This window comes from Suncus etruscus, chromosome 12, assembly GCF_024139225.1.
Source record: "Suncus etruscus isolate mSunEtr1 chromosome 12, mSunEtr1.pri.cur, whole genome shotgun sequence".
In the NCBI taxonomy this organism is placed as follows: Eukaryota; Metazoa; Chordata; class Mammalia; order Eulipotyphla; family Soricidae; genus Suncus; species Suncus etruscus.
Window position 1 is genome coordinate 55591069 of NC_064859.1, and position 24051 is coordinate 55615119.

Genomic DNA, 24051 nt, shown 5'->3' on the forward strand with positions numbered 1-24051 from the left:
TTTCCTACTAGCAAGCCACGTTCTCTGCTGTAAGTTGAGGAACTCTGTTTCTTGTAATATTTCCCTGAAATTAGTGGAGTGTTCTAGCAGAACTCCTCTGACAAAAGAGAAGTTATTTTGCACTGTCAGGGCCTTGCACATCTCAGGTCAATTCTTTCAAGGGCAAAAGGGTTCAGGGACCACAAGGTGCAGCAATCTGTGCAGATGCAAATCAGGTGGTTCTCTCAGGGTCGGAGTCAATTGAGAGCTTCAGGTTTTCTAAAGGCTAGAATTTCCTAAAATCTGCTGAGCAGCTTTATAAATTGTAGGTTTCATATTTAACTGGGGAAAGAAAACTCTACTCACTCTTGACAGGGCTCACAGAATCTTCAGCCTTATCTGAAAAAAAAAACTTGAATTTTTTTTTTTACAAACTTGAATTTTCAAGAACAATTGAGAAATGGTTTCTCAATTGTTCTTGAAAATTCTCTTGGAATTTGGATGGCATTAAATGATCGGATTCTATTTCCCAGGCTTTCATTTCTCTCTGCAATATTTTGTAGGCCTCACAATCATTATCTCACACACATTCAAATAATTTATATTTTGGTGCTTTTTATACTTCTGCAAATGATATTTTCCAGAAATTTCATTCTCCAAAGTTCCTAGCATACACATTGAATGAAAGATTTTGCTCTCAGTGAGGTCAGGTTTACTCTCAGTCCTAGGAAAACAAGTACTTCATTTTGATGAAGCTGCCTGCTGGTGTTCGTCAGTTTAAGAATTTCCCCTTCTAGTCCCAATTTTCAAACAGTTTAAAAGCATCTATTTCCTGATGAAGAAGGTGTGCTCAGTTTGTTAGATGCTTTTAAAAATCGCATTTTTGGAGAGAATCCTCCTATCTCTTTTTCTATTATTGATTGATGGCTTGGGGGGGAGGCTGTCAAAGGAGTGAGAATCCCATCACTCTACCCCTTTCCTTGATTGCTGGATGGTCTTACTTTCCTCTCCCTCCCACCTCTATTTAGTCCTCAGTGGAAAGTTCAGTGTCAGCTCCCCCACCCCACCCACCCTCCAGGCTCTCCCCGCAGTTCTCGGGGCCTCCTGCAGGGGACGTGGGAGCAACTGCGGGGCTTCAGGGCACCCAGACCCGCCTCCCACGTTTCCCGGACTCTCCGGCTCTCCGACCTCCCTTTTGGGGGAATTCACAGCCGAGGGGAGGAGCCGGTATCGCAGCTTTAACTTGAGCGCATCCTGAAGCTGAGATCCAGGACTCGGGTGCGCTTTTCCTTCTCCTCCGCTGTTTCGATGCGCACGGGATTCCAGCGTCACGGTGTCCTGGTCCGGGGAAACCGTGGAGCTGTTGTTCCCGCCCATTCCCAAATTCTGGACTCTGCAGCTCCGACCCGACCCGGGGAGAGCAGGTAAGAGAGCAGCGTTAATGGCTCGAGCGCAACAGATTGGTGATACCAGGGGCATGTGCTTGTGTTACGCAGGGCATCTCTGTTTCATGCGAACTACAGGCCCGGGCAAGTTAAAATCCTGGCTGGACTTGCGTATTGGAGCCCACCCAGGGAGGTTATTGGAGAAGAATCACAGCAGTCTCTGATAAAAGCCTGTTTGAAGTTTAATCGTCCCTTAACCCCTTTCCCACTCCTACCTAGCAAAGTGAGAACTGCTAGAGGAAGTGGTGTGATGTGAGTCTAGCAAATTTTCAGCTGTTAAATGTCACCAGATCCAACCTGCAGAAACGAATAGATGATGTTTCATCGCAGAATTCGTGACCTACCCTGGGTTTTTAGTTCTTAAGTCGATGATTCATATTTAGGTGTTTCTGATTCAAAAACCGATGTTTGGGATCTGTGTATCTCCAGGGTTTAGGACAAGTCAATGAGGAGTTTCCGAGTTGACACTGACTTTCCTTACTCCTCCTCTTTCAGCCTACTCACCTGAACCATGCAAGACTGGTTTCTAAGATCAGCTTCCCTAGGAAGGCCTGCAATGCTTGTGAGAGTATGATTGAAGGGGAGCTGGGTTAGTGCAATTTCTGGGACAGTGCAAAGCAGGGCTCAGGTGATCGTCCACACACTCCGGAAGGGCCCTTTGCCAAGGCTGAGAAAATGTCCACTTGTCCTGATGCTCCATTAGGACACAGAGATTTTTAGGGGACTGGTTTTATTTGGAGAAAGGCTCATACCACTTTGATTTAAATAAGTGGATGGATCCTCTGTGTGTTATATATGTGTAAATGTATACACGTCTACAAGTATGCTCCTAATATACACGGTGCAATATAATTAATGTAATTCAAATCGTTAATATAGATATTTAAGAAGCATTAAATTTATTTTAAGCATATATATATATATATATATATATATATATATATATATATACACACACATATATATATATGGGCCCCTTAGTGCCAGAGAGATAGCACAGGGATTAAAGCTCTTGTCTTGCATCCTGCCAGCCCTTTTCAAACTTCTGACTCTGCATAAGGTCCTCCTGAGCATCACAAGGTCTCCTCAGCTGTAAAATATTAAAAAAAAAAAACAAAAAAAAAAACAAACAAACAAAAAAAAACCCTCAGCATCAACATTTCTAAGCTACAAAATTAAGAGGAATGGGATGTTCTAAATGTAAATCATGGAATCCTGGAAAACTCAGAGTCCAACTGATGGAAGTAGAAGGATTTGGGGGTTTTGTTGATTTTTTTCCCTCTGGTTTTGGGCCACACCCAGCAGTATTTAAGGCTTGTCCCTGGCTTTGTGCTCAGAAACCACTCCTGGCAGAATTCAGGGAACCTTATGCATTTCCAGGGATGAAACTAGGACTGACTACCTGCAAGGCAGATTTTGAGACATTGTTGGTAAGCACCATGTGAGAACTTTTGAAGAGGTTTGAAGAACCTGAAACACATACAATGACATTAACCACAACTGTAGAAGAAAACAAGCATCTACAATGAGAGTTGCTATAGTTAGTATAAAAGTCTCCTGTATGTTAAAGCATCCAACGAGGAATTAAAAGGTAAACTAAGTTAGTTGGATAAAACATGAACAGCTAGATACTATACCAAAAGCTTAATAAATAAATAGGTAATTAAAATGTCTAAAACCACAAGTGAATAGTTCTCTTCAGATATGTCCGAGAAATACAAATTTGAAAACACTGAGATCTGATTTTACCTATGTGATGACCTAATTAGATATAAGGACGGGAAACTTCTTTGTGTTTCTTTGGCTGTGAACTGGTGTGTTTTGCTGTGAAGAAGTGTGATTGCCACCTCTTGCTGGAATGCAGTTTGACAGCGTTCATGGCCATATATGCAATGCATCCTTTCACTCCCAGGTTATACTACTGTGGAACAATATCACGAAAAGGAAATAAATAGTGATGACACTTGATCCATATTTGTTATTCACCACTGGGTACTTTACAAACCACAAAACCTCCAAAGGAGCTTTGTGTGTGGCAGGGTAGTATTTATTATTCACTTTCATGCATATGAAAGAGGAGACTCAGAGAGACTAGTTGACTTGCCTAATATTACTCAACAGGAAAGAATAAAATGAGGATTGAAAACATTGAAATCCATCAATAGCTAACAACTAATCCATACTACTTTTACTTGTGAGGATGGTAGTGACTTTTCTTATTTTTATAATAAAATACCTATTGAAAATGATAATCTATGCTTATAAATTATATTCAAATGAGAGAATGATTTGTGATAACTAAAGTATGCTAAATGAAAAACTTTTTATGAATCTCAGAAAAATCCACATTTATTAAGTGGAAAATACAGAATATATAAGTTACTTAAACATTACCTTAAGAGATATACATTTAGATGGTATCAGAGTATATGCCAGGGGTCCCCAAATTATGAGGACATTTATCTGGCCTGCTGGGCATTTTTGCCACTGCTGCCTGTCCTGCTTAGTCACCAAATCTTGCCCTGGGCAGGTCTGCAGTGCTCATGTATGGGATGTGTGCCACACTCTCTGACTCTGCTGCTTTTCTCTGTCTCTTGACTCCTCTGAGTCTTGAACAGGGATCCTCAAACTATCAAACTCCAGCCCACTAAAAGCAGACCCATAGTATCCATGGAAATACTGGCAATTTGTTGATTTAACTTTACTCATTATTCATTTTAAATATTGTATTTGTTCCCATTTTTTTTTACTTCAAAGAAAGATATGTGCAGTGTGCATAGGAATTTGTTCATAGTTTTGTTTTTTAAAAAAAACTATAGTCTGGCCTTCCAACAGTCTGAGGGACAGTGAACTGGCTAGTTGTGTATATTTTTTGAGGACTCCTGATATATGCTAACAGAGTATTGAGATTGAGATTACATTTTTTTCTTTTTTAGTCTGTTTTATGAATATCCAGCCTTGGGCTTATATACTTTAGAAATCATTAAAAAGTTCATTTGATGCTCTCTGCCTCTTTTCTGCTGAGCCTGCCTAGATACTCCAAGGACTATAATCTCCCCAGGACCCACACCCGGTAAGATGTCCCCACCCAACTCATGTGGGGCCAATTCCTGCCATGTGATTGGGTACCCAGAGACTTATAAAGCACGGCGGCCATGCTCTCTGCCTCTTTTCTGCTGAACCTGCCTAGACACTCCAAGGAATATAATCTCTCCAGGACCCACACCTTGTAACCCCTGAATTCCATTTCTGCACATTTTAAGAAGCAATCTACAGCCTTGCCAATGGAGTAATTTTGCAGTACACCCCCATATTTACAGGAATCAAGATGGCTCCTCTAATAATCTAAAAAGTAGGAAACAAATAGGTATCCTCTCAAATGAGAAGTTTAGAATAGAATTATGGAAAATGTTCAGGGAGCTAAAAAAAAAAGCATCGATAGACTTGACTGGAGCAAAATTAAGCATCAAGAAGATTTGTCAACTGAAATTAGAAATTTTCACACTGAACTAACAGATCAGAAAAACTGAGCTTATGCAAGTGTTGCCAGGCACGGGGTTTGGGGAGACCCCATGCCAGAGCCTTTCTCCCTAGCCTAGGGAGTGCTGGGAGGTTTGACAGGCCCCATAGCCAACCCCCTCTTTTCCCCCTGGACTCCAGGCCCTATCTGGGTGCTGGCTCAGGTGGCCAGAAGTAGATTCAGGTGGACTCTTAGTGGTCTTCAGGCTTCCCCCCCTCCCTCTTTACTCCAGGGGGGATATGCATGAGGAGGAGGGCGGGCAGACATCTGGCTTCCGGTTTCCTCTTTGATTCTGGAGACCAGCTCTTGCCAGGTATGGGGTTTGGGGAGGCCCCATACCGGAGCCCATCTCCCTAGCCTGGGGAGTGCTGGGAGGCTTGGCAGACCTCTAGCCGTCCTTGTCTTTTCCCCCTGACTCTAGACCTTCCCTGGGTGCCAGCTCAGATGGCCAGAAGTGGGTTCAGGTGGACTCTTAGTGGTCCTCAGGCTTCCCCCTACCTCTCCCTACACTAATGGAAATGCGCTTTGGGAGGAGGGCGGGCCGTTATAGTAGTGGTTTATGTTGGGACAGTCACTGGAAATTTTTTCTCCTTGTTTTCCTATTGATAGTATTGTATGCATATATTTTATATATCCATAATATCCATCTTGTATTGTGACCTTGATACTGCCCTACAAATCTCATTTCTAATATTTTACTGCCTCAGTCCCAACCCTTATTTCTCCCATCTTCCCATGTAGGTGCAGCTCATGAAATGAAGCTCACCATATAGAGTGATAAGTGCAGTTAGAGAAATAACTACACTGAAAACTATCATAACAATGTGAATGAATGAGGGAAATAGAAAGCCTGTCTCGAGTACAGGTGTGGGTGGGGTGGGGGAGTAGATAGATCTGGGAAATTGGTGGTGGAATCCTGCACTGGTGAAGGGGGGTGTTTTTACATGACTGTAATCATACAACTACAATTATATTTGTAATCACGGTGTTTAAATAAAGAATATTTATAAAAAAAAATAGTTCATTTCAACTTGTACCCTTCTAGAGAATATTTCTCTCTTGAACTTGTGTCTCTCTCTTCATGTTTCTCTAAGTATATTTCTTTTATTAAAACTATTTTTTCTTCACTTAAAAGAAAAGGAAAAAAGTAATTTTATCTCTTAGTTAGCCCCTTAGAGATAGCACAGCATTAGGGCATTTGTCTTGCACATAGCAATCCAGGACAGATGATGGTCCAAATCTCAACATGCTATATGGGTCCCCTAGCCTGCCAGGAATTATTTCTGAGCACAGAGCCAAGAATAACCCCTGAGCACTGCCAGGGCATGACCCTGCCTCCCAAAAAAAGTCCTGACTTGAAATAATAGCACTTCTCATTCTGCCCCAGGTGCAAGTTAACAATAGCAACGTTATTAAGCTGGTGATAAAGTGTGTGTGCAGGGTTGGAGGAGACTGGGGTAGAGAAGTTCATCTAAACCAGAAAATTATTTAATATTTTAATTTGGTTATAATCAGTTAGAATTTTCTGTATGTTTGTGTGACCTCTATCTTTGTTGATTATCATCCTTCAGAAACTACTGTTTGATAACATTATTATTCATAAGGACTGATGTAAATAGTTTGGGCTTTTAGCCTCTAAACATCTTCAGAATAGTCCTGAAGCAGAGCAACAATTGGTGAAAATTATTTGGTGCTGACCAGTTGCCATACACCCAGGAGTCTTCCTAAACATGAGCTAGCCTGAACACTCAATAATAATTTTGGAGTTAGGTTCAATTTGTTAATAAAAAAGCAATATCAGAGTCTTTTAGTAACCTGCCCTAGGTTATACAGTTTGTCAAAGTATAGAGAAATCCTTCCAATAGGCTGACCTCCCTCCATTCAATGGAGTTGGGCATGTGATGAGAAAGGGGCAAGGGTGTGTATATGAAAGACTTGGCCTCAGTCTATGAGTACTGTTGCATCTGCTCCTTGAGTCCACTCCAAAAATTTATAATTATTAGGATAAAAACTGGACTGGTGTAAGGTGAAAATTCAACATCTATTTGATTACACTGTAGAACAAGAATTTGGAATACTCTTTCTTTATCTCTTCATTTTCTATTGCCAACATATATAGACTCATGAATGAAATGCATATCCATAGACTTCTTAGGGCAGTGATGAGAGGGTGCTAAGTATACTGTACTACTTTGCATTTATGGGATAGAGTAGTGATCAGAATAGACTGGCCCCTAAATTATGGCACTAATATTCTGATGAAGTAAGACTGAGTATTAGAAAAAAAACCCACAGGTGAAGATTATGATAATCATCTTGGTGTGATGTAAACACACACACACACTATATATATACATGCACCCCTTTTATTTGAGAAGATGTTTGTATCTCAATTTATGAGAAGACGATTCTTAAAATAGCAACAGATCTAGAAGTACTAATTTTTGAATTAGAAGCAACATATAGCAGACCAAGCCTAAAACATACCAGGGTTGGTTTTATTTTTTGTTTGTTTTATTTATTTTTGGTGTTTGTATTATAAAATTGGGTCTAATAAAATTATTGGGTCTAGAGAGACAATATAAGTGATAAGGTACTAGCATAGCCTATATCTGAACCCATTTGATCCCCAGCACCACTTATGATACCCTGAGCACTACAGTCAAGGACTAGCCCCTGAGTTCTTATAGGTGTGAAGAAAAAAATGAAAAGGGAAAGGAAAAGGGAAGGGAAGGGATGGGAAAGAAAGGAAAGGGATGAGAAAAAAGAAGAAAGAAAAGAAAGTGTTTGATTAAGTTGGATTATTTTAGATTTTTTGGTTGCTGAAATTCATTTCTTGATATTCTACCTAGATGAACAAAATGGGAAGGCCTAGTTACTATATTGGAGAATAGAAATTTCTCTTGGGTCAATTAAAAAAAACATTCATTTTAGCAGAGTTCTACATAAAACTGAACCCACAAAAGAGAAATATTCCAGAAGGTTTCTTCAAAACTTTCATAAAACAAATACTTATTTGGAAATGTTGGTCAACTATTTCCTCATTCTTTTCCACAGAAATCATTTGAAGCAGAATTCAAAAATGCATTACAGAGAAATACTCTTGACACTTTGGATATTTACATTTAGCAGAATCTCAGGTAGGTAATTGTAATTATTTGTTTTATAGCTTATAACAATCTGGTTTGGTTCTGAAGCAATAGTAGGGTGGGAATGACACTTACTGGACTAAATAAGTTCAATCATTGGCATCCTAGCTTTTAGAAACAATAGAATTATATAGTAAAGTGGCAGACTACAAGGTTAATATGTAAAAATTCTTGGCTTTTCTATATACAAATAATAAAAGAGAAGTAAATATTTAAGAAAACAATCTCATTCACAATTGTGCCTCAGAAAATCAGTACCTTGGAGTCAACTTAACTGAAGAGGTGAAAGATTTATATAAAGAAAACTGGGCCCAGAGAGATAGCACAGCGGCGTTTGCCTTGCAAGCAGCCGATCCAGGACCAAAGGTGGTTGGTTCAAATCCCGGTGTCCCATATGGTCCCCCGTGCCTGCCAGGGGCTATTTCTGAGCAGACAGCCAGGAGTAATCCCTGAGCACCGCTGGGTGTGACCCAAAAACAAAAACAAAAGCAAAACCAAAAAAAAAGAAAACTATAAAACACTGCTTCAAGAAATAAAAGCGGCCACAAGGAGATGGAGACATATACCCTGTTCATGGATAGAGAGAATTAATATCATTAAAATTTCAATACTTCCTAAAACATTGTACAGATTTAATGCAATCCCTATAAAAATTTCCATGGCATTATTCAAAGATGCTCCTGAAAAATCACATGGAGAAATAAACATCCACAAATAGCTAAAGCAATCCTTTGCTTTGCAGGGGGGTTGGGGGAAGATAGGAGAAATCACTTTCCCCAACTTTAAACTGTACTTTAAGGTAGCAGTCATTAAAATAGATCAATGGAATAGATTTGAGTATTCTGAGAATGATCTTCAGGTATAAAACCAATTAATCTTTGATAAAGGTGCAACACACACAAAATGGAGAAAGGAAAACCTCTTCAAATGGTGTTAGGAAGGGGCCAGAGCAGCGGTAGGGCACACGGCTGACCTAGAATAGACCGCAGTTCTATCCCCCAGCTTCCCATATGGTCCCCCAAGCCAGGAGCAATTTCTGGTTGCATAGCCAGGAGTAATCCCTGAGTGTCACCTGATGTGACTCCCCAAAGAACAAAAAAATGGTGTTGGGAAAACTTGTCAACTACATGCAAAAAATTGAACTTAGGTCTCACCTTAACACTCTGCACAAAGGTTAAATCAAAATGGATTAAAGACCTTGCAATCAGACCTAAAACTATAGGTACATAGGGAAAATGTAGGCAGACATGACATTAAGGCTAAAGGCTTCTTCAAGGAATAATCATCAATGGGCAAATAACTGGAAGCAAAGATAAACAAATGGTAGAACATCAAAACCAAAGTTTTTGTACCTCAAAGGAAATAGTGACTAGGATACAATGGTTACCCACAGAATGGTAGAAACTATTTACCCAATACCATCAGATAAGGGATTAATATATAATATATATAAAGCTCTTATTGAATTTTACAAGAAAAATACATCTAAAGCCATCAAAATATGGGGAGCAGAAATGAATAGACATTTTCTCAAAGAGGAAATACAGATGGCCAACGGCACATGAAATAATGTTCCACCTCACTAATCATCAGAGAGATCAAATCAAAGCAACAATGAGATATCATCACATTCCACAGAGGCTGGAATACATCACAAAGAACAAGAACAATCAATGCTGGTATGGATGTGCAGAGAAAGGGGCTCACACTGCTGATGAATACTAATGTGAATACACATTACTCCAGCCTTTTTGGAAAACAATATGGACATTTTTTCAAAAAGCTAGAAATTAAGCTTTCATATGACCCAGCAATACCTACAGCTATATCCCAGGAACCCAAAACACAATACAAAAAAGCCCTCTGCCTTCCTATGTTCACAGCGCTATTTAAAATAACCAGAATCTGGAAATAACCCAGGTGCCTGGCAACAGATAAGTGGCTAACAAAACTGTGGTACTTCTACACAATGGAATACTATGCAGCCATTTTAGACATGAAATTTGTCTATACATGGATGGACATGGAGACTGGTATGCTGAGTGAAATAAGCCAGAGGGAGAGGGATAGACATAGAATAATCTTACTCATTTGTGGGAAAAACAAGAAAAACAAGAGACAGTATGGCAATAATACCCGAAGATAATAGAGACAAAGGTCAGGAGGCCTAGCTCAGGGTAGAAAGCTTGCCACAAAGAGTGGGGAGTGTAGCTAGAGTAGAGAAGAGTCTACTAAGAATAATATGTATGGAACTGATTGCTCTAGACAAGAACTCAGCGCCGAAAGTGGAAAAAATAGCAAGGAAGGCATTCCTCCATTAACAGTAGTGCAAACCACAGAGTCAAAAAATAAAGGAGGGGAGATTGGGAGAGAGAGTGAGAGATAAGCAATTTGTTTGTCCTAGAGTAAGGCTGGAGTGGGGGAATTTGGGGTAGGAGGGTAACAGGAGGGAACTGTGAGACTTCAGTGATGGTAATGGAAAAGGTGCATTGGTGAAAAATGGTGTACAGTGTATAATTGAAACCCAACAATGAACAAATTTGAAGCTACAGTGCTTAAGTATGGCAATAAAAAAAAATGTTTCTTTAGTGCAGAGCCAGGAGTATACTTGAGCATTGCTGGATATGGCTAAAAATAAAATCTGGTTGGTAAAGCTGCTAAGTTTTTAGCTCCCCTTGTTTTACTGTAGTTTTTTGAAGACTTTTTTCATGAAGATAGTTTACTCCAAGTGGAAATCAACTGTATTCTACATGTAGACTTCATTTCACATAATTAAATTTAAATGGCAACATCCTAGCATTATTCACACATGTCCAGAGCTTCTTCATCTAGCAGAATTCTTTATACTATTCATGTTAGAATAGAAGTGCCTGTTCTTAGATAAACTACTTTAATTTGCATTAATCTACCAAGCTGCAAGAACTAGTATCATGAAGTCATTGGTGCCCCTTGTTGCCCAAGGAACATAAAATTTCATCTGCCAAATTCTGAAAATGGTAATAAAAATTAGGTTTCTTCAAAAGATAACTAACTAGGAGGCTGGAGCAGTGGCACAAGTGGTAAGGCGCCTGCTTTGCCCATGCTAGCATAGGACAGACCGCAGTTCTATCCCCTGGCATCCCATATGGTCCCCCAAGCCAGGAGCGATTTCTGAGCGCATAGCCAGGAGTAACCCCTGAGTGTTACCAGGTGTGGCCCAAACACCAAAAAAAAAAAAAAAAGATAACTAACTTCAAAGAGGACTCGTACATATGTCTATCTTAATGTGGATACAGGAGTATATAGGAGCTGCCTTAGTATTAGTAAAAGCATTATAGAATAATCCCAATATTTAACATAGGATTACAAAAACTAGCAAAATATGACATTTCAGAACTATAAAAAAAAATCTCTGCTTCATGTGGAGCATTAAGGGTTCTTATCAGATATGCTAGTATGCGAAGTAATCCAATAGCCAAAACAAATGTATGGTATTTTCTTTGTTGTGTATATTGTATATTGTGCCTCTAAAATAGACAGATAGAACAAACTGTTGTTTATCTACTTCTCTATTGGCTGTCAATTAAAACCAAAACCCACATATACAAGTATCACACCTTCCATGTCATGTGGGCACACTGAAATGTAAAATAGTCTTTAGTGACTACTAAATGCATGTTAATTTCACTAATTCTCTTTTTTATTAAAAATAGTATCTTTTGGGGCCAGCGAGGTGGTGCTAGAGGTAAGGTGTCTGCCTTGCAAGCACTAGCCAAGGAAGGACTGCAGTTTGATCCCCCGGCGTCCCATATGGTCCTCCCAAGCCAGAGACAATTTCTGAGCGCTTAGCAAGGAGTAACCCCTGAGCATCAAATGGGTGTAACCCGAAAAAAACAAACAAAAAAACTTTTTTACATGATTACAAACATGTTTGTAGTTGGGTTTCAGTCATTAAAAGAACACCCTACTTCTTTGAGGAATGTTCCAAGTTTTCCAAAGCCTTCGTCATTTGAGCCACTTCCTCTTTGTGGTTTATGACAATGAATTAAAGGTAGGCTCTTATTCTGAGAATTAATCCCTAACTTGAGAATTTACTTTTTCCATGCCCTTGGAAAAATGCTGCCTTTGATTTTATTATTTCTGTTTTCAAGTCTTTTAGAAGGGCACACTGGAGCCCCTGGAGGACAGGATATGGTAAAATCAATTGATGCCTGCCAGACTAGCAGCATAGTGCCCACACTAAAGCATAGTTGCTTGACAGTAGCCAAGTATCTAAGTATACTTGTTTATCATAACCTGTACACAGGAGTATGTAGGAGATGCAAATTTAGATTTTCCTAAGCAAAATGGGAAGAGGAGCCTGTTCCTGAAGAAAGAGAAAGTAAAATGAAGGAGGGAGAGAGGAAGGAAGGAAGGAAGGAAGGAAGGAAGGAAGGAAGGAAGGAAGGAAGGAAGGAAGGAAGGAAGGAAGGAAGGAAGGAAGGAAGGAAGGAAGGAAGGAAGGAGAGAGATACTAGATATCAAACATATAGAAGAAAATGACAATCCTGTGTGACCCACAGTGTCTTGATTCCTGGGCAAAGATGGAAGGAGAGAGGTATAGGAGAAAGAGACAAGGGAAGCGAAGAACAGCTGGAGGGGAGATATAGGAGAAAGGCAGTAGTAATCATGCCCAATCCTGCATGGGGAATGGTAGTTAGACAAATTCATTAAGAATAAGCTAGGTAAGCATCTTGAGGAGTGATTCTAGGTTTGGTTTCTTTTTTGTATGCTTGTTTTTGTTTTGCTTTTTGGGCCATACCCTATGACGCTCAGGGATTATTCCTGGCTCTGCGCTCAGAAATCGCTCCTGGCTTGGGATACCATATGAGACAATGGGGATCTAACCAAGGTCCGTCCTGAATTGTCTGCGTGCAAGGCAAATGCTATAGCGCCGGTCTCTGGTATTTTCTTTTCGATAGAGACTCAGCTAGGAATATTTTGTGGTAGGTATGGTGACATGGTTACTTCTGTGGTTTTACATAAGAAATATTGTGTAACACTGACTTTGAAAAAAATATAACACTATGTTCATCAGTCTTTTAGATATGAGTGGTTTCATTATAGTAACCTTTTTGGGAAAAGCTATTTTAAGTTTTGTCTTATTTTTATTTTGAAAGTATTTCAATGGGTCCACAGATGAACTTTCTGGCATTTAGTCTGAAAGATTCAGTATAAAATATGAGAACACACAGGACTGAGATACTGACATTTCTAAGGAATTTCATACAAACTAAACACTTTTACCTAATATATTAGGAAAGAAAATTATCCCTTTTTATTGCTTTTGTTAATTTTTTTACATGTCTGCTAATCTTTTGCAGAACAATGTATATTCCGTGAGCATATTAGTGAACTTGAAGGAGAATTTTTCTATCTGAAACCTTGCATTGATCCATCTCCAAATGAACTTAGCACTGTGAAATGGTACAAAAAGAATGAGTCACTTGGACTTGTTGAGTTACCCTCTAGCAATTCATCCAGGATAATTTTACGTAATAAGAGTTTAGAGTTTTGGCCACTTGAGCTGGGTGACCGTGGAAGTTACATGTTCTGCATGGGGTGAGTATACCCTCCCTTTATATTAATGTATTTTATTGCATTATAAAGATTGTTCAATTATCAGTATTTGGAGAAATTAGATACATATTTTTCTCTGCTCAACTCTTACTGTAGTGAAGATATGCTTCTTGTTGAAAATTAAGTATTACCCTTTATTATTGTCATGAAAGATTACTTAATATGATTTATATTTAGAGAATCCTTGCCAAAGATAAGGGAGGAGTGAATGAAATTTATTTTAAATTCAACTGTTCTTGGAGCTGGAATGATAGCTCAGCAGGTAGGGTATTTGCCTTGCGTGAAGCAGACCCAGGTCAATCCCTAGCATCCTATATGGTTCTCTGAGCCTGCCAAAATTAATTTCTAAGCACAGAGCCAGGAGTAATTCCTGAGCACTGCTGGGTATGGACCAAAACAAAAAAAAAATGAACTGTTTCTATTGTCTAGAGCTGTAGGATAAAATGAAATAAATATCTATTCCCTAAACTTAGGAAGATGGAATAAAAGAAGGCCAAGTCAACAAGTTGATTTCCTTTGGCCTGGTGGAAGTGCTGAAACTGGTGTAGACACTCTACTCCCATTGTCAGAGTTTGTGAACCACCAGGGGATAGTGCTAGTAAAGGCTGTGGGCGTTTGGCACAAGTCAACAAATAGACACTGAAAAAGTGAGCACAAACAGGGCTTTGATATGGCCTTGGTGTCTGCAAGATCTACATCAAGAGTCTCAAAAATTATAGGTAATGTAAAATGATCAGAGGCAACTGCACATGTAATCATTATTAAATTCAGTTCTATTTTGCTTGAGGTAACTGGGGCAAATCTTTAGTGAGAACATTGGTGATGTTATCTCATACACTTATGATTTTATGTACATAGTTATGAATGTGTCTCTTAACATATTTAAGGTATAATGAATGTACAGATGTATGTGTTTTAATGATATTTGAGAATGACACATGCAAAATAGCATATTGCAAATAGCAGTGAAATTTTGCTGTCAGATGTAGATTTCTTCTGTTTGTAAATTGATCATTATTTAATAGTCATGAATTATTAATAATTCTGATAGAAGAAGACTGTAATATCACAATGAAACCTTGATATGGATTCCATTGTCCTGCACAAAATGAAGTAATTAAAAATTTTAGATTTATTTTTATAACATTTGGCAGTGGTCAAAGGTTACTCTTGAGTCTGTGTTCAGAGACCACTCCTGGTAGGCTCAGAGGAGCATCAGAGGTATGGGAATAAAACCTAGTTTATTCTAGCAAAACAAACACTCTACTTAGTCACTATACTATGGCTCTGACCCCTCATTTTTATTTTTACAATTGATCTATTTTATTATTGTTTAACAAACATGTTTAAATAGTGTTAACATTTATGATACTAATGTGCAAAATATCCCCTACCACTAAAATGGGGTTCAACCTACCACTATCTTTGTTAACTCTAGTCATCTTCATTCTTTTTTCAGTTTGCTGAAGTTTTGTAACCCCAGGTCATTGGTTCGCATTGCTTGATCTCATCTACTCCCTTGTTAGTCATCACACAAGATTATTGAAATCACATAGTATTTGTCCTTCCTCTTTTTCAATATAATATCTGTTAGTTCATCAGGAGTTAACTTGTTGCATCAAGCTTCATAATTTCATTTATTCAGAGTTGCATAGTATTTCATTGTATATATATATATGTGTCACAACTTTTTAATCTGTTCGTCTGAATTGAACATTTGGGTTGTTCCCACATCTTGGCTATTGTACTAAGCATTGAAATTGGACTAGAATTTATAAAACTACATAGAGAAAAGCATAGAAAGAATTTCCCAGAATATGAATTTCAGAGGAGTCTGTAATGATTTTACCCTGTATCATTTTGTGTTATCATGCAGAGAAATTCCCAGAGTGAGAAAGAAACTGTATGACTTAAAAAAAAAACACAATAACAACAGTGAATTTTATGTAGATTTTGAAGAACTATTCTAAAAACAGGGCACAACTGATAATTTTCATATTAAGCTCAGGAAAATGGAGACTTAGAGTAGGATAGAGATAAAAAGAATGGCTTCCTAATCACATTGGTGTAAGGCATGATTTAAGTTAACAGAGTTTTCTGGACATGGAAGGAAGAGCAAGAGCAAATGTGTGTGTGTGTGTGTGTGTGTGTGTGTGTGTGTGTGTGTGTGTGTGTGTGTATGTGTGTTCTGTTTTGGGTCATGCCTGGAGATGCTCAGGTGTTATTCCTAGCTTTGCGCTCAGGAATTAATCCTGGCAGGCTTGGGGTTCCATATGGATACCAAGGATAGAACCGGGTTAATCATGTGCAAGCCCTATTTGCTGTACTATCATTCTGGCTTTACGCTGCTAAATCTCTAGATGCACTAAATCGTAAAAGGAAAGAACAGGGTTTGAAAATCAATAAATGAGCAAGATAACAAATTCCATTAGGCTGATTTAGTAATCAGACTTTATAGTTTCTGTTCTAACTTTAAAATATTTTAAAAATATTATCTCATAGCAATGTTTCTCAGGAGTGGAAATTAAATGTCTTCAGAAGAAATAATCACAGATGTTATTCTGAAAATATAACATATAGTAAATCTGTGGAAGATCGACAGCATTTATTCATAAAGTGTGATGAGGTGTATGAAAACTTCACCACCAGCATATCACTGTATAAGGTAAAAACTCATAAAACACATTCATCTCATACTGTACTTAAAAAATAAGAGGTAAAATTTCAAATTGGAAACCTGATTCCCAGGGAATATTTTAAGCAGGTAAAAAATCTGTGACTCCACAAAGCTCAGCTGACTTGTGTGAGTGAGGTTCACTCTGATGAACTCCTACACACAATTCCTGACCAGGCTAAGGTTCCAAAATCATAATGGATTCTTCTCCCTTCCTCTTCCTTTATTATCCTTTCCTTTTATTTATTTATTTATTTATTTATTTATTTATTTATTTTTCTTCTTTATTTGAACATCTTGATTACATATATGATTGTGATTAGGTTTCAGTCATGTAAAGAACACCCCCTTCACCAGTACAACAATCCCACCACCAATGTCCGAAATCTCCCTCCATCCCACCCCACCCCACCCCCACCTGTACTCCAGACAGGCTTTCCAGTTCCCTCATCATCCACATGCTTATGGTAGTTCTCTGTGTAGTTATTTCTATAGCTGTACTCACCACTCTTTGTGGTGAGCTTCATGGAGTGAGCTGGTGTTCCAGCCCTCCTCTTATTGTCTCTGAGGATTGTTACAAAAATGACTTTTATTTTTCTTAAAACCTATAGATGAGTGAGACCATTCTGCATCTCTCTCTCTCTCTCCCTCTGACTTATTTCACTCAGCATGATAGATTCCATGTACATCCATGTATAGGAAAATTTCATGACTTCATCTCTCCTGATGGCTGCATAATATTCCATTGTGTATATATACCACAGTTTCTTTAGCCATTCGTCTGTTGAAGGGCATCTTGGTTGTTTCCAGAGTCTGGCTATTGTGAATAGTGCTGCAATAAATATAGGTGTGAGAAAGGGGTTTTTGTGTTGTATTCTTGTGTTATTAGGGTATATCCCTAGGAGTGGAATAGCTGGGTCTAATGGGAGCTCAATTTCCAGATTTTGGAGGAATCTCCATATTGCTTTCCAAAGAGGTTGGACTAGAGGGCATTCCCACCAGCAGTGGATAAGAGTTTCTTTCTCTCCACATCCCTGCCAGCACTGATTGTTCTCATTCTTTGTGATGTATGCCAATCTCTGTGGTGTGAGATGGTATCTCATTGTTGTTTTGATTTGCATCTCCCTGATGATCAGTGACGAGGAGGATTTTATCATGTGCCTTTTGGCTATTTGTATTTCTTTTTTATCAAAGTGTCTGTTCATTTCTTCTCCCCATTTTTTGATGGGATTAGATGTTTTTTTCTTGAAAAGTTATGTTAGTGCCCTGTATATTTTGGATATTAGCCCCTTATCTGATGGGTGTTGGGTGAATAGTTTCTCCCACTCAGTGGGGGGCTCTTGTATCCTGGGCACTATTTCTTTTGAGGTGTAGAAGCTTCTCAGCTTAATCTATTCCCATCTGTTGATCTCTGCTTCCACTTGTTTGGAAAGTGCAGTTTCCTCCTTGAAGATGCCTTTAGTCTCAATGTCATGGACTGTTTTACCAACGTGTTGTTCTATATACCTTATGGTATCTGGTCTGATATCAAGGTCTTTAATCCATTTGGATTTTATCTTCGTACATGATGTTAACTGGGGGTCTATGTTCGCTTTTTTGCAAGTGGCTAACAAGTTCTGCCAGCACCACTTGTTGAAGAGATTTTCCCTGCTCCACTTAGGATTTCTTGCTCCTTTGTCAAAAATTAGGTAATTGTATGTCTGGGGAATGTTTTCTGAGAACTCAAGCCTATTCCACTGATCTGAGGGTCTGTCTTTATTCCAATACCATGCTGTTTTGATAACTATTGCTTTGTAGTACAGTTTAAAGTTGGGGAAAGTAATACCTCCCATTTTCCTTTTCTCTAGGAGTGTTTTAGCTATTCTAGGGTGTTTATTGTTCTAGATGAACTTCATAAGTGTTTAATCCACTTCTTTGAAGAATGCCATGGGTATTTTTAAAGGGATCACATTAAATCTGTATAATGCTTTGGGGAGTATTGCCATTTTAATGATGTTAATCCTGCCAATCCATGAGCAGGGTATGTGTTTCCATTTCCGTGTGTCCTCTCTTATTTCTTGGAGCAGGGCTTTATAGTTTTCTTTGTATAGGTCCTTCATGTCTTTGGTCAAGTTGACTCCAAGATATTTGAGTTTGTGTGGCACTATTGTGAATGGGATTGCCTTCCTGACTTCCATCTCTTCCCTATCATTATTCATGTATAAAAAGGCCATTGATTTCTGTGGGTTGATTTTTTAGCCTGCCACCTTGCTATATGAATCTATTGTTTCTAGAAGCTTTTTGGTAGAGTCTTTGGGTTTTCTAAGTAGAGTATCATGTCATCTGCAAACAATGAAAGCTTGACTTCTTCCTTTCCTATCTGGATTCCCTTGATATCTTTTTCTTGCCTGATTGCTATAGCAAGAACTTCCAGTACTATGTTGAAGAGGAGTGGTGAGAGCGGACAGCCTTGTCTTGTACCAGAATTTAGAGGAAAGGCTTTTAGTTTTTCTCCATTGAGGATAATATTTGCCATTGGCTTGTGGTAGATGGCTTCAACTAGATTGAGAAAGGTTCTTTCCATTCCCATCTTGCTGAGAGTTTTGATCAAAAATAGGTGTTGGACCTTATCAAATGCTTTCTCTGCATCTATTGATATGATCATGTGGTTTTTATTTTTCTTGTTGTTGATGTTGTGTATGATGTTAATAGATTTATGGATGTTAAACCATCTTTGCATTCCTGATATGAAACCTACTTGGTCGTAGTGTATGATCTTCTAGATGATGCATTGGATCCTATTTGCCAGGATTTAGTTGAAGATTTTTGCATCAGCATTCATCAGGGATATTGGTCTGTAATTTTCTTTTTTGGCAGCATCTCTGTCTGGTTTTGGTATCAAGGTGATGTTGGCTTCATAAAAGCTGTTTGGGAGTGTTCCCATTTTTTCAATTTCATGGAAGAGCTTGGCTAGGATTGGTAGTAGATCCTCTTGAAAGATTTGAAAAAATTCATTAGGAAAAACCATCTGGGCCTGGGCTTTTCTTTTTTGGGCAGATGTTTGATTACAGTTTCAATTTCCTAAGTAGTGATGGGCGTGTTTAGATATGCTACATCCTCCTTACTTAAATGTGGAAGGTTATAAGTGTCCAAGAATTTTTCCATTTCTTCTAGGTTCTCATATTTTGTAGCATAAAGTTTCTCAAAGTAGTCTCTGATTACCCTTTGGATCTCTGCAATTTCTGTTGTGATCTCCCCCTTTTCATTTCTAAGATGGGTTATCAGATTTCTGTCTCTATCTTTCTTTGTGAGTTTTGCAAATGGTCTATCAATCTTGTTTGTTTATTTATTTATTTATTTATTTATTTATTTATTTATTTATTTATTTATTTTAAAAACCAGCTTCTGCTTTCGTTGATCTTTGGGATTGCTTTTTGGTTTTCCACTTCATTGAGTTCTGCTTTCAGCTTTGTTATTTCCTTCTGTCTCCCTATTTTTGGTTCCTTTTGTTGGTCATTTTCTAATATTTTGAGCTGTGTCATTAAGTTATTCAGGTATGCTCCTTCTCCCTTCCTGATGTGTGCTTGTAAAGCTATAAATTTTCCTATCAGGACCGCTTTCGCTGTGTCCCATAGATTCTGGCAGTTTGTGTTTTCATTATCATTTGTTCCCAGGAAAGTTTTGATTTCCTTTTTGATTTCATCTCGGACCCACTGGTTGTTCAGTAGCAGGGTGTTTAATTTCCAATTGTTAAAGTTTTTCTTCTGTCTGGCTTTGTAGTTCACATTTAATTTCAGAGCCTTGTGGTCAGCAAAGGTAGCCTGCAAGATTTCTATCCTCTTGATTTTATGGAGGTATGTTTTATGTGTCAGCATGTAGTCTATTCTGGAGAATGACCCATGTACGTTGGAAAAGAATGTGTATCCAGGTTTTTTGGGATGGAGTGTCCTGTATAGATCTACTAGTCCTCTTTCTTTCATAACTCTTTTCAGGGCTAGTATGTTTTTGTTGGGTTTCAGTCTGGTTGACTTATCAAGTGTTGATAGGGCCATGTTGAAGTCTCCCACAATAATTGTGTTATTATTGATTTCTTTTTTTAGATTTGTTGGTAATTGTATTAGATAATTTGCTGGTCTCTCATTATGTGCATATATGTTTAATAGTCTGATTTCTTCCTGTTTCACATATTCCTTGATTAGTACATAGTGTCCATCTTTGTTCCTTACCACTTTTCTGAGTATAAAGTTGGTGTCATCAGATATTAATATGGCCACTCCAGCTTTTTTGAGGGTGTTGTTTGCTTGGATGTTTTTCCTCCAGCCTTTGATTTTGAGTCTATGTTTGTTCTGACTATTCAGATGTGTTTCTTGTAGGCAGCAGAAGGTTGGATTCATCTTTTTGACCCATTTTGACACTCTGTCTTTTAATTGGTGAATTTAGTCCATTGACATTGAGGGAGATGACTCTCATAGGATTTAATGTCATCTTTGTAGATAAGTTTGCTGTGTTTGTTGGTCTCTCTTGTCTTAGAGTAGACCTGTCAGTTTTTCCTTTAAGGCTGATTTATCATCTGTGAAGTTTCTGAGCTGTTGTTTATCCATGAAGCTATGTATTCTTCCTTTAAACCTGAATGTGATTTGGGCTGGGTGCAGTATTCTCGGTGAGGCATTAATTTCATTCAGTCTTGTCACAATATCCCGCCACTGTCTTCTGGCCTTGAGAGTTTCTTGTGACATGTCTGCTCTAAGTCTTAGGGATCCTCCTTTGAATGTAATTTCCGTTTTTGATCTTGCTGCTTTCAGTATTCTATCTCTATCTATGGGATTTGTCATTGTAATGAGGATATATCTTCTGGTGCTTTTCTTTGGTTCTCTTTTAGCTGGTACTCTTCGGGCATGCAGGATTTGATTGCATGTAGTCTTTAACTCTGGGAGTATCTCTTTGATGATGTCTTTGACAGTTGATTCTTCCTGGAGATCTCTTTCCTGGGTTTCTGGGATTCCAATGATTCTTATGTTGTTTCTGTTGAGTTTATCAAAGACTTCTATTTTCATCTGTCTGCATGCCTTGAGTACTTTTTCCATTGCCTGTTCATTTGTCTTAAGGTTCTTTTCAAATTTCTTCTGTTGCGTTGAGTTTTTCTGCATCACATCTTCAAGTACTCCGATTCTCTCCTCAGCTGCTGATACCCTGTTGGCGAGGCTATTCATTAAGGTTTTCAGTTAAGCAACCATGTTTTTCAGATCTGTTATTTCAGTTTGGAGTTTTCTGATTTCTGTCTTTGGTTCTGTTCAGATCGATCTATGCTTTTTTTGAGTTCTACGAACATATTCCATATTTCTGTTCTAAACTCCTTATCTGAAAGGTTAATCAAGTGGTTGGAATTTATTAGGTCATCCAAGCTTTCGTCTTCATTCTCTGTGGATGGTGTTTGCCTGCGAGGTTTCCCCATTGTCACGCTTGTAGTGTGGTTTTTCCTGCGTGTTGTGGTGGGGTTCATTGGTTAGAAAGAGTGCACAGCTGCAAAGCGAAGCCTCTAGTTGACAGCGACCCCTGCAGCCAGAATATACTTACTCAGCAGCTTGAAAATGCAGTTTTTTGGGGGTGCGCTCCCTAGGCCTCTGAGGAAATCTTCGGGGATTCAGAAGCACAGGCACAGGCAGACAGAAGTAGAAGTTTCCCCTGAAGTTCTCAGAGTGAACAAAAGCACAGCAGGGCAGAGCGATCCCTGCAGCCAGAATGTACTCACTCAGCCACTTCAAAATGCAGTTTTTTGGAGGTGTGCTCCCTAGGCATCTGAGGAAACCTTCGGGGATTCAGAAGCACAGGCACAGGCAGACAGAAGTAGAAGTTTCCCCTGAAGTCCTCAGAGTAAACAACCTATCCCTTCCTTTTAAAAAAAAATGTAAGTTATAAGATTCCTAATTTAAGAACTGATTTTTTCATGTAACATATATTTAAAATTTTTATTATATATATATCCTGAATATAACATGCAAATTTTCTATAATATAATTAATTTTTTCATATTTTTAAAATGAAATACTGTGATTTATAAAATGATGTTCATACTACAGTTGTTTCACGTATTGATTGTTCCAACACCAATCCTACCACCAATGTGACTTTGCCTCCACTAATGCACCTAGTTTTCCATACCCCCTTATGACCAAGCCTACTCCCTTAGCAAATTTTCTTTATTTTGCTTATTACAACAAAATAGCAAATGAAATTAATAGAAAATACATCAATAAAAGTCAGACTGTGATAATTGTATCTCACAATGATATTATTAAAACTATTGTTTGAGGATTTACTGAACTGCTTGATACTGTTTGGTACTGTTTAATCCTGTATTACTGTTTTCATTCATTGAACTTGATGGGCTTCTATGCAACTTTCCCATCATATTTGCTGTGCTCCTACTGGGTTGGCAATATGTGAAATGTGGAGGTGTTGTGAGGCTGTGAATATATCTACATGCTCCAGAACCTGTGAAACTAAGCCATTTATATGGTGGAGAGTATTGGGTCTGGAAGCTGCTTGGCCTTTCCAATAGGAAGGAGAATCTACCTCCCCTATTATGAAATCCTCCAAATTCTCATACTGGAGATCTATTTACATGGGATGCTTTGGCTACTGATTAGACCAGTGAACTTCAGTTATAGAGCTGAACCATTTGTATATTAGAGAGTGTGGGGTGGGACTGGAGGATGCTCTGCTTCAATTTTTTATATTTTTTATGTTTTTTGTTGCATCTTATAGTTACTTCTTTTGTGAACTTACTGTTGTCTTTGTTTTCTTTAGTTTTTACCATTTTACTTGTTATACAAACTTTCATGAACATTTCTATGGGTTTGATATACCCATATATCACACATTACATATGAGTCTATATATAAAGTATATGAGTGCATATGTGAGTAATATATAATCACACAAACAATACATGTTAATACACAAATTATATCACTACTTTAAGGTACAAATCTGGAACTTCCATCATGGACACTGTGAGGTTGTAGTCTGAAGAGTAAATTTGGGAAAGTTGAAGTCATGGTGACTTCCCAGAAACGTTTGTTTGTATCTTTTGCTTGAACACTATTTACTTGTGATTTTTTTAAGAAAAACTCTTTTTCAATATATTTTCTAAACATCTGAATCAGTCCTAATATTATGGTTTGAGGGGACATGAGCAAGGCAGCTTTTTTTTTTTTTTTTTTTTTTTTTTTGGTTTTTGGTTTTTGGTTTTTGGTACATACCCAGTAGCAGCATTTGGAATACTCCTGGCTCTGCACTCAGAAATCACTCCTGGCAGGCTAGAAGGACCATATGGAATTCTGGGGATTGAAGCTGAGTCAGCTATGTGCAAGGCAAATGCCCTACCCATTCTGCTAATGCTCTGGTACAACTCTGGCCCAGCAAGGCAGCTATTGGAAATAGAGTTCTTGGCAGTTAGTTTAAGTTGGAAAAATTTAGTTTGGGTTTATAAAATATTTACTTAAAAAACAATTTGCTGATGCTATGCTTCCCAAATCCACTGTAGTCTTTCTCTGGGCCAGTTCCAGTTGCCACCAAATTTAAGGAATGCAACTGTGGGAGTAGTATGTTCTCTTTGTTTGGTGTTTATAGGTTAGCAATTCGGTTCCTACTTGAGTTTTATGTTCTTAGTTTGGTCATCTACAGAATGGATTAAAGAAGAGAGTA

General features: G+C 38.3%; 1 protein-coding gene across 1 annotated transcript in view; it reads left to right on the plus strand.

The window, feature by feature from the left end:
- The first annotated feature begins 1420 nt into the window (after positions 1–1420).
- Positions 1421–24051, plus strand: part of IL18R1 (interleukin 18 receptor 1) — a 50491-nt gene continuing 27860 nt past the window's right edge. Inside the window, exons 1-3 of the mRNA XM_049784628.1 lie at positions 1421–1508; positions 13436–13673; positions 23891–23948. Coding sequence (XP_049640585.1) covers positions 1421–1508; positions 13436–13673; positions 23891–23948 — 384 coding nt within the window. The remainder of the gene's footprint in view (positions 1509–13435; positions 13674–23890; positions 23949–24051) is intronic.